The 15084-nt window shown below is 31.1% G+C and overlaps 1 protein-coding gene across 2 annotated transcripts in view; it reads left to right on the top strand.

The window, feature by feature from the left end:
- The first annotated feature begins 410 nt into the window (after positions 1-410).
- LOC145323828 (uncharacterized) overlaps positions 411-15084 on the top strand; it is a 73663-nt gene continuing 58989 nt past the window's right edge. For both annotated transcript variants that reach the window (XM_080166389.1, XM_080166390.1), the window contains exons 1-5: positions 411-551; positions 1030-1218; positions 9684-9758; positions 10221-10284; positions 14660-14765. In XM_080166389.1, the coding sequence (XP_080022515.1) occupies positions 516-551; positions 1030-1218; positions 9684-9758; positions 10221-10284; positions 14660-14765 (470 nt within the window). In that variant the 5' untranslated portion in view covers positions 411-515. The remainder of the gene's footprint in view (positions 552-1029; positions 1219-9683; positions 9759-10220; positions 10285-14659; positions 14766-15084) is intronic.

Raw genomic sequence — 15084 nt, 5'->3', positions numbered from 1 at the left:
TAATAATACTTTAATTTCACATTTAGTTTTTGAAAGATATTAGTCAAGTTGTTTTATGAAAACTGAAGATGATAATAATAAAAATAAAGCATATGATATTATTTCACAACTTTATTTGTAACCATAAACATTTAGTCCTCTGTATGTTAATATTAATGGTTAAAAAGTTTGAACGCTATTAGTTTGAAACCAACCAATCAAAATTCAATAAATGTGGCTGAACTTTTTGAGCCGATGAATAAGTTATAAGTTTCTGAAATTAGTTGTGACTATTTCTAAGAAAATTGTCATGAACTATGTAACTCTGTCCGTTCGTTTGGCTGTTCTAAATATTGCTATTTTTTGCTTTAAATTAACACAAAGGATAGCGAGATAAAAACTAAATTGAAATATAATTTATTTTCAGATATAACTATTACAACTAATCTTTAAACAGAGAATTAACAAGATATTCCCCTATGGAGGGAATACGCGGGAAATTCTGTTTAAAAATGTGCGAATAAAAAAGTGAAAAAATGCTTAGTGTTGGAATTATCATACTTTTATCTAAGGTAGGTTATTTGGAGTTGCGTAGCTACGTATTAACTAAGGTATTTTGTATATCTTCATGTCCGTCCGTCTCATGTTAGGTAACTGTTTATTGTTTATTTTGTTTCTTTAAAAAAAATTTTTAAAATCCTTTTTTTTATTAGCAGTATACACATAAAACCATTCTGTAATGAAAATATTATTACTTGGATGTTACAAGTGATTTGCATTTATCTATATGCGGCTGTCTTTCCACCTATCATTTGCTCCCTTCATACTAGGTGAACCAACTGACCAATAAATAATATCCATGTAAGCAACCTAAATTGACAAAAATTTTCTCTTGTCATAGTATCCACATATATTCTATATCCATTAGTTTGTCTCGGAGTAATGGAAATTAATTGATTGCCTATTTTCTACCGTGTAAATATGAAACGAGAGAATTACTAATATTTTTATTTACTAAATTATAATGTATATAAAATGTTTTGCGTTTAGGTTCTTGTTTCAAGTTCCGAATCTCACCCGAAGGAACCGTTATGGCGCACCAAACTCTCATGCGACCCGCCTGTCCCTGACCAGCTGGAGGAACTGCCGGAGGCTGGTGGCGGCGGCGGTGGCGATGAAGGCAGCGGTGTTCAATGGGCCGTCTGCCAGGAGGATGGACAGTGCATCAATAAATCTCAGGTTAGTATTACAAATTAACCGACTCTTTAAAACATTAAGATATTTGCATTGATAGATTCCAAATAAACTGAATAGAATATTATTTAATTGGTTATGAGCGACAATAAATTTATTATTGCTTGGATATTACAGATTAACATGTACTCTAATAAGAAGATAAACTTGTAACTGACTAAATAAACAACTTAACCCATCCCCTCCGCTCTTACTGGATGAACAAATTGATCAACAAATGATAACCACGGCCTACGGCACCCAAAAAATTTTGAATATTTACCCCGAAGTAAAGAAAAGGCTTGGACGCCCTTGGCATTATATAACAGACATTTTTCCATAGAAATAAAAATGAAAATCATAAGATACATACCAGTTGTGTTAGCCCGGACCTTCAGCATTAGAGATAAGATTAAGGGCCAGAATCTATTATTGACAACTCCCTGCCTAGAAGAAAGTATAAAATAAAATGTGTACATTTTTCCATGTTGACCTTTATTTTTGTTAGTGCAATAATTTGATTCATTGACAAAATGTCAAAACTGTAGTTTATAGTTAGGTGCTAAAAAAACATTTTTTTCCTTCAAAAACAATTTTTATAATAGGAAAAACCAGCCTTAGAATTGAATATAGTTAAAAACAAGGACAATATCCATAAGTGAAGCACAAAAATCCTGCACAAATCTAAGTAATAATAAAGTTGATATTCATACAATAGGAAAATATTTAGTCGTCTATCCAGAATAGCAGCCGAGAAATATAATGCTATGGAAGTATGTGCAATTTCAGCAGAGATCTAAAGGGATAGGATAATGTATGATAATTTGATGTACATCCTCGTTGATGATACACAAAAATATACCTTCTGTAGATTACAATTAGAGTAGTTAAAATGTTAAGACACTCAACTAAATGAACCAACAAATCAAAATTTTATAAAAAGTCACATTATTTGTTAGGCAAATGAATAAGACTTTGGGAAATAGTGCAATTTACAGCCCAATATCCCCTGCCTCCCTGATTTTTGGAAACAAAATTGCAGACTAACAAGAATGACAACATCCAAAAGTAGCAAAGCTCAAAAATCTTGAATAGACATCTGGGGAAAATGATCTATAGAGTATGTTATAAAAAACTTCAATATTAAAAATCACGAAACCGTTTAAAATTCCACCCGTTTATCTTGAACAGGAGTTAAGAAAATCACAAAAACTTTAAAAACTAGAAATCAATCTAGCACCCCAACTAATAAGGGTATCGTAATAAAACTTGATGGAAATATGTAGTTTATACTTATTCAATCCCTGAAATTTTCAGCTGTCTATATTGTATAGGGATTGAAAAAATCAAGAAAACCTAAAAATCTAGGAATTGATCTAGCACCTTAACCAAAAAAGGCATATTAATAAAACTTGATGGAAATATGTAGAATTTGAATTTATTTAATCCCTGAAAATTCCAGCCATTCATCTTGAACAGGAATTGAAAAATTGCAAAAAGTAAAAACCTAGGAATCAATCTAGCACCCCAATTGATAGACAGATGGACAAAACAATGTATAGATTAGATGCGCACATGTCTTAGTAATCTTCACTAAAAATTGCAGCTGTCTATCTCTAATAGGAGCCGAGAAAATCACGTTTCCCCCATAGCGTTACTGACTGACTGACGGACAGACAAAGTGAATTATAGAGTAGCTTCGCTACTAAAAAAACCAACATACTAAGTATTATAAAAGGCAGCTCTATTTATGAAAAAAAGATATTTTTGCATGATGTAGAGTTGTGTTTTCTTTGACTTTTAATTTTCAAGTTGAAAATGTGTCTGTGTAAGTCTAGAAAAAAAATAAACAAGTTTCAGATTCATAATTAATTAGGAACAATGACAAGTATTCGGATTAACAAATAGTAGAACAGGACAAATAAATGTTTATTTACTTAAAGTTAAATGTTATTAGAAAAAAAATATCTTTGTTTTTTTTTACAAAATTTGAATGAAAAAGTACAAAAAAGTATTATGTAGGAATAAAAGTCTTTATATTCTCAATAATTGATGCAGTTAATATTTTTTACGAATCGTCAATGGGTTCATTAAACGTACATATTTACCCTAAATATAAAGTACCAACGCCATAGACGTCCAAGCTTTTTTTTTTTTGGGGGGGGGGGGTAAAATGGCAAATTTTTTTTACCCCCCCCCAAAAAAAAATTTTTACCCTGGGGGTAAAATTGGCTTGGGGGGGGGGGTAATCACCTCATTACCCCCCCTCCCTTGAACGTCTATGACCTACGCGACTGCAATTTTTTTCTGAATACTAGTTCCGATTTCATTAAAGTTATACATGTTTGTTTTATATAGAATTTCACCATGATTATATATTAAATCTAATTAATTAAAACAACATATGTTAATTACAAAATATTCTTAAAATACAAAATATTACGCGATCATACCTTATCCTAACGTTTGAATTTTTGTTTTCAAATGATTCACCTAGCATCTCCCCTTTCCTTTTTCGACATAGTTATCCATAGCTATAACATAGGCAAATCCATTAAAAAATACCTATATTTATATAAAAATTCCTATGTTATTAATAGTATATATCATTAATTTTAATTGATCTGTAAAAATCAAACTTTTCCTTTTGCACAAAATTTAAGTTGTTACTCAGATTTTAAATTATCTTTTGTAAAAACATGGAGAATTTTTCTTTAATATAAAATAAGAAATAAGTTATAAAATAAAGAAGTTGCTTACAAATATCATTTTAACCCTGAAAGCATGCACAAACTGAGTGAATAGGTATAACGAAAACATAGCTTTAAAAGTGGTCATAAATTATGTATTATCTACATGACATTACGTCAAAAAAATTCCAAAAAAAGAAACAGATATATACTATATATAGCATTTCTATCAGAGTTAGCTGTCCAACTGCCGCTGTCTCTGACACTAGAACACCTGGCTGATTAAGTTCACACATCCGACAGACAACCATCCCTTTGACTGGAAATGCTTGCTATAAATAATAAAGAGTTTTAACTGTTTCTGTGCAAAATATAAAACAAGAATATGAAACATCCACCACTGGAAAATAGAAAGTTTTCAAAGATTTTAAGATTATTTGTTCGTATCCATGGTTTTCTGCCTAAAGGTTTTCCTTTATGCACTTCGCTCTTATACTATTTTTCACAATTTCCTAAATAATTCAAATTTACCCATTTTAGTAGCGCAACTATCTTTTAGCTATGTTTTATCTTTAGGTGATTTTAATTTTTTTTGCAAGTGATTTTATCAAACCCCCGGCCAAAATTTACACCCCTATATCCCTCGTCAACCCCTCAAGGGTATACCCCCCACCCCCTTTTGACATCCTACATCCCTCTGCACCCCTTGACAGGGGTCTACATTACTCTGACACACCCCTAAAATAGCCAAAGAGGGATTGCCATAAGGCCCAATTAGAATAGAATGGGGAAATACAACGTTTTTCCTTTTTCCTGATGAAAAATCTTCTTTGATATTCACAAACTTTGACAAAATATTAAATAGAGTGGTTGAAAAGGAGAGAGAGAGGGAGATAAATTTTATGGCCTTTTAGCTATTTTCTAAAACCGAGAATGATAAATATTAACAGTAAAACAACCTAGTAAATGGCAGAATATTTTACTTTTTGCATTTGGTAAATATCAATTCTTATATGTAAGAGAACAGCTAGAGCTAAAAATAGATTAGCAATTTTCTATAAAAATTTTTTCGTTTGTCAGCATACCATAAATTTTTAATATTTTCTAAAACGCAATTACACGTTTTATTTTTAAATTTGTCAGTTAATTGAAGCTGCGCCATAATATGGAATATATTGTTCCTGTTTTGTCACAATGTGTGTCATTGTTCCTGATAAAACACACTGTTTTTAATCCTGTTTGATAATGCATTGGTTTGCATCCAAGAGAAATTAACATTTTGAATTTGATCTCTAAAATATTCAGATATAGCCATTCTTTATTTGTCTCATCTTTTTTCTAAATGATAAAAGTATGCAGGGGCTCTTAATTTTAGTCTAAAATGAGGAGGGGCTTGAAAAAAAACATACAATCATCCAAAGACTTAGATCTTTAAATAAATAGCCAAAACCCATCCCTGGACCTATCCAAATCGTTCTTATAATAGAATCAGTACAGATAAAACTTAGACTTTAGACAACAAATGACTACTGTACAAATTATATATTAGGAAGCAAAGCATAAAGATACTTCATTTAAAGAAGTTTTTGAATGCACATTTAGAGGTAGCTACCATAAAAATATACAAAACTTTAGTATCTAGAAATGATCATGATTTTAATGGTCTATTATGGTTAAAGCTTGTCTAAATAGGGGACCATATATTTCAAAATAAACTTTCTTCATGGAAAAAGTAAAGTTTAATCGAATTATTATAAAAATTAATAATGTAGATTTTAAAAAGTATCAAAGAAGAAGCTTTTTCTTATGGATTTATTGCTTTTCCCTAATTCTGATTTTAAGATTCAGTTTTCTGAGTTTAAAACAATAATTTAGCATTTTTTTCAAATGTAAATTGAAATAATACGTTTTATACTAAGGGCGAGTTAACATTATGAAGTAATCATATAAAAAAAAAAACATTTCAACCGCTTTAAAATATACTTGATTATAATAGATTATAATCTGGGAATAACTGCCCCCATCCCAGGTTTCAAAGTTACTAAAAAGTTTGACACAGAGTAATAGCACATCATGTACTAGTAATTACAAGCAAATATTCTCTATAATAAACTTTGTACTTTTAACAGCTTATAATAGGCTTTTCGTTGAATTTGACATTATTCATATTTGAAAATAACATTATACTTGTTTGTTTATGTTTGTCTGCTAGTATCTCGGTAATCACTGAACCTAAATGGTTCTCTTTGGCAGTGAAGCTTCTTACAGGTCAAGGGAATATTTATAATTATTTAGGGGGAGGCTAACACCACCATCCCAAGTGAAACCTCTCCTATAACAATTGAAACCCAATAAAAAAATTTTTTTTAATTTTTATTTTAACACTTAAATTAAAAAGAGGGGGGGGGGGGCGTGGGAGCTTCCACCTCAAGTTATCCCAGAAGTCTCTAATTGCGAAGCCACTAGTAGAAAAATATAGAAATATTTCCAGGGGACTTTTTATCAATAGTGTAAGATTCGACAGTCAATTGTCTTTAGAAATATTCAAATTTTGATGACACCTTGATATCAACAAAGCATTTAATACTAACCCCTAAATTATAACTCCAGTAGCTGTGTTTAATGTTTAGGTAGCATATGCCATAGTGTTTTATTTTTTTATCCAAGGAGGCGGACTGTTTTTTAGCTAGTTTAATTGATTTGTATCATGTTATGTTTGTTTACATTACTCTACATAGAGCTTTCACACAAATTACATTGTTAAGCACTTAAATATGAAAATAATGATAGGTTTTTTTCGTTTAGGTTTGTTTAGGTCAGGTTAGGTTTTATTTAGTAATGAGAAGCTCCGCTGGCATAGGACACCGCAGGTAGGCTTCGCAGTGTTAGGCATATGAAATAAACGTTTCCCCTTCCCATTTTAAATTTTTTTTTCAAAATAAGAGAGGGGATATCAAATCTCAACACGTACTTTGTGATAAATCACCATCCCAATTTTAATCATCCAATATTCCAATTGGCTGTTAGGGGGGATGGATGGGTTTTATATTCATAGAATTTTCATTGTACTTCCCCTTCCTGCTTGCATTCATAAAAAGTTTAATGCAATTTAAGCTTATTTGATTTACTGAAAATCTGTCCCTTTTTCTGCTTATATTACGGATAGTGCAGTAAAATTTATCATAATTTATCTTGTTTTATTAAACACAGGGTTGTAGATATTGTTTATGAAAATAACAGTTAGACAAAGTGTTAAATTTCAAGGCTTTTATTTTGAAAGATATTTAAGTAATTTTAAGACATTTTTTTTAACCATTAAATTTCAAAAGCAAATCAAAATACAGATTTTGCTTCAGGATGTCCTCGAAATCGACGTCAATAACAGGCTAATTATCTAGTGATTTGTACAGAACCTAGTAAAATTGTCTGACTCTGATTATGACGTAAAAAAAAATAGTCAATGAGAGGCCACTTTAAATTTTATCATTGGTAAATTACAGTGTATACTGGCCGCTCATTGGCTAATTTTTTTACGTCATAATCAGAGTCAGACACTTTTACTAGGTTCATTTGTACAGTATGTCAGGCTACTCTTAATAATATAGTCGATATTATGATCTAATCATGGTATAAAAACTTTTTTTTATAATACATGTTCGTGTATGAAAAAGGTACACTACTTAAAGAGAGGGTACATTTATGCAGTTAAGCTACTCTATGAATCTAATTTCAGTTACTACTTTTTAAAGAACTAGCGGCTGCGCCCCTAGAAGCCTCTAGGGGCACGTAGGGTAGGAGCGGCAGAAGTCTACCTCATCCCATTTTAAATTTGAGTTTCAAAATAGTAAAAAAAATATTTTTTGGGGGGATTGGGGTGCAGACACACTTCCCAAAAATAGTTTAAAACATTTCCAGGACCTATACGTAGCTTCACTGTAAAGCAGAACAATATCGGTTTAGCGGTTAGCGAAATCCTTCAGGACAGACAAAAAACGCTTACTACTTTATATAATAGGATAGATAGATATATATTTTTATTAGCTATTATCAAAGATAGACTGCTGTATTTATTTATTTGAAGAATCATATAATCTCCGAGCGTTAAATTATTGTATCATTCTTGGTTGTTCTTATTACTTATTTTGCTATACTTGTTGTTATATATTCTGTAACGTATAACTGTACAGTATATGCATAGTATTAGTCATACACAACTCTAGAATACTAACTACTTAACATTATAATGGACTTGGGGATGGGTGGGTAAAACCTCAAAATAAATATTTTGAAAGTGCATCATTTAGATTAAGAATAACTACATAAAAAAAGAATTATTTATGGCACTGTGTAGATCAAGAATATTTACATAAGATAAAAATTACTAAGGACACCCTGTATTTTACGAATATGTACATAAAAAAGAATTACTAAGGACACCCTGTATAGTTAAGAATATTTACATAACATAAGAATTACTAGATACACCCTGTAGTTAAGAATATTTACATAAAATAAGAATTACTAAGGACACCATGTAGTTTAAGAATATTTACATAAAATACGAATTACTAAGAGCACCCTGTAGTTAAGGAATATTTATATAAAATAAGAATTTCTAAGGACACACTTTAGTTTAAGAATATCTAAATAAAATAAGAATTACTAAGAGCACACTGTAGTTTAAGAATATTTACAAAAAAAAAGAATTACTAAGGACACCCTGTAGTTTAAGAATATTTACATAAAATAAGAATACCTAAGGACACCCTGTAGTTTAAGTATATATACATAAAATAAGAATTACTAAAGGCACCCTGTAGTTTAGGAATATTTACATAAAATAAGAATTACTAATTGCACTCTGTAGTCTAAGTACTTAGTACATAAGACAAAAATTTCCTAGGGCACCCTGTTTATGAAACTGTAAATAAAAAAATAAAGAATTTAAGGCACCCTGTAGTTTAATTGTATGTACATAAAATTAGGATTACTGTCCCTACAGATAAAATATAAAAGGCAATTTAAATTCAAGAAATTGTTTTTGCAATTTCAAAATCCTAAATTGCATTCCAATAGAACAAAGTTTCATGTACTTTTATTATAAGAAACAGTTTTAGATATGAAAATAAATTAAAACTTTAGAAACCTTTGAAAGTTTTAATCATAATTTATAAACTGTAGCATATACAATTAAAAAAAATATATTAAGAAATTAGACTACAGATTAAAAAGATATTAAATAACTATATTACACTTTTTAAAAAGCATAGCTTTAAGAACAAAAAAGTCAGGATTTAAATCAGAATACTTTTAAGAATATTTCTCGTATAGCTGTAACATTAATTCTAGGTTAGGATAGATTTGGGACAAGAAAATCCAAACATGGTTAGGCCCCCGCAGGGATAGAGATTTCAACAAGGACTAGGAATAGTTATTTCTCGCATCGTATTATAAACAGCTTTCTGCAGGTATAGAATGTACAATTATATTATTAAAACCAGTTTTTTTAGCCCCGAGGTGCCGAAGGCACGGACTAAAAAAACTGTTTTTAATCTTATGATTGTACATTTTTATATTCGTAGAAAACTGGATATAATACGAGGCTAGACATAGTTTTTTCGTATGGATGAGAACCGGTTCCTATCCACCGGATTCGAATGAATACGAGAAAACAGTTTTATAGTGTCCATAAGTTTTTTTTTAAAATTCTGAAAGTAAAAAAACGTACATTAATCTTCTAATATGTGTGATGATCATATGATAGCTTTTTTATATTTTTAGATCTGTAATGGACGAGTAGACTGTAAGAATGGAAGAGATGAAAGTCCTGAAATTTGTAATCAATGGGTTTGTGAGGTCAGTTTGTATCTTAAATTGTATACTATCAATCGCGCCCCTAGAATCTAGATGAGGAAGGACATTAGAAACCAAAGCTTCTCGAGATGAATAATTTTATTAGATTTAGTAATTTGCGAATGAAAACGGACATACATAAAAAAGTTTATACAACAAAATGCATAATTTGGTACCTATCTAACGTTAAATCAATGATTTTTGACCAATTCGTCTATTGTTTTATTCATCCGTCTATCCATTCATTCATTATTCCATCTATACTTTAATCAATTTATCAAATATGTGTATGTCTACATATACATATATCAGTATATCTATAAGACCCTTTATGTATTTATACATCCATTCACAAATTCGTTCGATATTTCACACTTCAATCTCATAGTCTATTTATGAACCAATTTAAATATATATCAATCAAATTTTTCTATTTGTTCATCAATCTATAATTTATCTATTTAGGTTGGTGTACGATGTGAAAGAAATCCTGTCTGTATCTATATCCCACATCAAACCATGTGTTTAGGTAAAATTATATTTTCCAGCTAATTTAAAAGTCCTTTTGTTCTCTTACTTTGCATGAATTTAAAGAGATAAGACAATGGCCGATATGATGGTGTACATCCCCAATGACTATAAACAAAATTACCCCTTCTCTAGATTACAATTAGTGGTTAAACCAACTCAACGAACCAACCAATCAAATTCAATAAAAGTCCCCAAAGTTGTTAAGCCAAAAAATAAGAAAGCGTAATTTTAAGACTTTGGGGACTATAGTAATAAGCAGCCCAATGTCCCCTCCCTCCTTGCTTAATATGTCAACAAAGGCAAAGTGTCATCACTTCTGAATTTGACAGAAGAATCTTTCCTAAAAAGGAGAACCTAATCGATTCAAATACTTAAGATTATCTATTTGAAAAAAAAAAAATAATAAAATATTTGTCTACCCTGTTCTACCACTGTATGCTTTTCTTAATAATTTCTTCATAATTTAACCGGGAAGGAAAACTAAGATTAATTAGAATTCAAATACTCTTTGAACCGAAACTGTGGAACCAGGACGACTTATTACAAGATGCACGAAGCTTTCAACTTAAAATTAAAGATAAATGTAGATGTCGATGTTTTCTTTGTAGTAGGCCTGTCGAATGCAATACCCTAGTTTTTTTCTCCCTCGCATATTTGGATAACTCCTTCCCCCTCCCCGGAATAGGATCAAGTATTAATATTTTTAGTAGCGAAGCTACTCTATAATTCACTTTGTCCGTCCGTCAGTCAGTCAGTCCGTCAGTCCGTCAGTCCGTCAGTCCGTAACGCTATGGGGGAAATGGGATTTACTCAGCGCCTATAAAAGATAGAATGCTGAAATTTTTTGACAACATTCCCATCATTAAGGAGCACAATTGACTATAAAATATCATTGGCGTTCGGACCGATTTTTAGCAGGTTTTAGGCTATTTTTATATTTTTCACATTTTTCTCCATATCTTCAGTGTTTATGGTCCGATTTTCAAAATTTTTTCAGTTACAGATATCAAAATTAAATTTCCCGTCGTTTAAAGGAACAACCATGAAGGCCAGACTGCCTGTTTAGCAGGTTTTAGGCTATTTTTATATTTTCAAATTTTTCTCCATATCTTCAGTGTTTATGGTCCGATTTTCAAAATTTTTTCAGTTATAGATATCAAAATTAAATTTTCCGCCTTTTAAAGAAAACAACCATGACGGCCAGACGGCCTTTTTAGCAGGTTTTAGGCTGTTTTTTATATATTTAACATCTTTCTCCATATCTTCAGTGTTTATAGTCCGATTTTCAAAATTTTTCAGTTATACATATCAAAATTAAATTTCCCGTCTTTTAAACAAAATAACCATGACGGCCAGACTGCCTTTTTAGCATGTTTTAGGCTATTTTTATATATTTAACACTTTTTTCCATATATTTAGTGTATATGGTCCGATTTTCCAAATTTTTTAAGTTAAGGATTTAAAAATTAAATTTTTTGTCCTTTGCATAAAACAACCATGACGGCCAGACTGCCTTTTATCAGGTTTTTGGCTATTTTTATATTTTTTACATATTTCCCCATATCTTTGTATATTTTGATGCAATTTTCAAACTTTTATGGGATATCTGTATCAAAATAATTTTTCCCATTGTTATGAGCATCTTTAACCCTTAACGGTCGGGGGGGGGGGGGAGGGTTTCTATCTCATTTTCTGTGTGTGAAAGATAAAGAGCCCAAACTGCTTGACTTTTTAAGTATGGGTATGACACACAACTGAGAGTTGGAATTTTTTGAATATATCCATCCTGGCGGGCACAGGATGCCAGCAAACCTGGCAGGGTCATCCAGGTAAAAAGCAAAAATATTTTTTTGACTAAAACAAAGCATTTTATCATACCAAAATACTAAAAAATCCTCTAGTAGTACATCCTCATATGAAATACAGATGTTCAAGTCACTTTCAGGTTCCAGGTATGATCCTGCAGGTCCTGATCCTCCAGGTCTCCAGAAATCTTTAAAAGGTTCCTGTGGCCGCAATTTTTGACTTAGAGACTTCAAATTTTAAACTTAAGCGTTTCTTACATGTCTACATAACGTATTAAAATTTCATGAAGATCCGCCGCCGTTTTCCCGCCGACCGCCGACTGCAGCGGCTGGCAGCTGTCAAGTACAGCTGCGGCTGCTGAAATTTATATTTTGATATTTCTAATGTAAAATTTACATAAAAATAAACTTTTTATGGGAAAAAAATTTTCTTCTAGCTTCAAAAATAAGAAAATTACAGCCGTTTGAAATTTTTAAATAAAAAAAGACCTAAAAACAAAGGTTGTTAAATAAAAGGGTGAAGGAAGCGAAAATTGACTTAGACTTATAAAAGGTCGGAAATTCATTATCAAACAGGGGACTTGCACAAAAAAATTTAGCCCTCTAGCTCTAATAGGAACTGAGATAATAAGGGGGGGCTTTGAACGCCCCCCCCCCCCCCCCCCCGACCGATTAAGGTGCGGCAAGGGGCCCGACTGTAAAGGGTTAATATAATTTACTTTGACCATCGTCATCATGCAAAATAAAACAAGGTTTCATGTTTATTTTATCCAATAAATCTATTCTTGATTTTAGTAAAAACCTTTTAAATCTACGTATTCAAATCGACGATTTTTTGTGCTTCGCTACTTATGGATGTTGTCATCCTTGTTTCTTATATGTTTCTTTAAAATCTGTGCATTTTAAAGGAAAGATTTGCTCTTTAAATGAATCATGCATACTTACAAAATTTATTACAAAATATCTGCGCTACGGAAAATCATTGGCATAAAAAATAGTTGATGTCAATGAAAATTGCAAATATTTTCAATGAGTAATGTTGCTTATAAATCTTTAATATGTTGCTATTTTATATTATTGTATTGCTCACTTTTTAATATAACTTTGATGGCTTCGCTATAAATGTAACATGATGTCTATATACACTAATTGATCTCGCTAACCCTTGCACCAATATGCAAGAACGTCTAAGCTTTTTTTATCAAAGGGGGGGGGGGGTAAGGAATTGAAAATTGAAAAAAAAATGGGTGTGGATGACTGACTTCCCTCCCCTATCCCCTCACATTTCCCTAGAGGTCTCTAGGAGCGTGTCTGCTAATAATTAGTAATTAAATAGATAATTATGGATTAGGGAAAAGAGGAGACAAAGCCCTGCATTTTTAGTGGAATCAGCCGTTTACGAGATCTAATTAGAAACACATACATATTACATATACAGTGTGTTTTTTTATGAGAACTTTTTTGAAAGCAATTTTACCCCACTTATAGTTATCAGAATTTATTGTATAATGGCTTATTTTCTTCGTTTTTTAAGGCAATTAATAGAACAACAAAAAATATTTCAGTTTTTATTTAAAAAGTACAGTAAAATCTAAAACTCAATACTTAGGTGTCAACATCTAAAAATGGTTTTAGCGCATTTTTCTTATGCTCAAATAATCAACCTTTTGCAAGAATGGTTGCTAAACACTTAAATTTGAGATATAGAGCTAAAAATGTATACAGATACTATTAGGGACATGTACTAGAACATATCAAAGTTTGAAGGTCATATCTCAACCAGGGAGGGAGTACTGGCCCCCCAAAGTCGACTACAGAAAATCCATTTTTTAAAGAAAAATGCGCTAAAACCATTTTTATATGTTGACACCTAAGTTTTGAAATTTAGATTTTACTGTACTTTTTAAATAAAAACTGAAATATTTTTTTGTTGTTTTATTAATTGCCTTAAAAAACAAAGAAAATAAGCCATTAATCATTGAATTCTGATAACTATAAGTGGGATAAAATTGCTTTCAAAAAAGTTCTCATAAAAAAAACACACTGTATAATTTTTTGGTGTTCAATTGTGTGTCTATTAAGATCCCAAAAATGCTGTTCTATCTTTCTTATTATAAAAAGGCTCTCGAGTATTATTGCAAAGCTACACTAGGTTATTTGTTATTCTTAGAATGAATAATTATGTTAACACAATGTTTGTTTATCATTAGTTCTAGAAATACAATTATTTTTGTTGGAAAACTGGTCAAATGAATATATTTTCTTATACTACTATGCATCTATAGATGAATGAATAGACCATGTGAAATAAAAAAAATACAGCGTTACCCATAAAAAGTATTTTCTAGGGTTTACAACCCTTATTTCTTAAATGCCACTTTTGATGATACATTAAGAAAAAAGGCCTATAAACAAAATTATTAATGGGTCATGCAAAATATTTGAAAAATTAAACGTTATTTTACATAGTAATTCAACAATAGTTAAAATATTTTAAATTCTATTTAAGGTCATTTTCTAATTATTGAACGAATTGTTCTATTATTTTCAAACTTTTTAATAATTTAGGTTCTGGAAAAGGTGGCGAGGCTGTGTGTGGTGACGGATCAGACCAGAAGCACTGCACCCACACGGTGTACAGCGGCAAGTTCATCAGCACGGACATGGGCAGGAGGCAGGATTTACAGTCAAAAATTTCACCTATAACGTTCATATGTAACTAGCGGCCTCTATGGGCACTTGAGTCGACCCTTTCAATTTTGGTTTAAAAAAGAAAGAAAAAACAGGGACTATTTCTCTTAGTAGGTTGGAGGTAGACCAGACCTCCCCCGCCCCCCTCCCTTCTTCTAACTATATGTAAAGGAGAACCAAAGTGGTTACCGAGATCATTTGCTTCAAATGTACAGTAAAACAGAAATCATGTTACTTGTATTGATTTTTTTGCCTACAAGCATTATAAGAAGCACAATGTAATTTTAAAGATATAAGCACTT

Source organism: Acartia tonsa, chromosome 7, assembly GCF_053477335.1.
Source record: "Acartia tonsa isolate MP-2025a chromosome 7, ASM5347733v1, whole genome shotgun sequence".
Taxonomy (NCBI): domain Eukaryota; kingdom Metazoa; phylum Arthropoda; class Copepoda; order Calanoida; family Acartiidae; genus Acartia; species Acartia tonsa.
The sequence above is the reverse complement of the archived record's forward strand: the minus strand, read 5'-3'. Positions and strand labels throughout refer to the sequence as shown.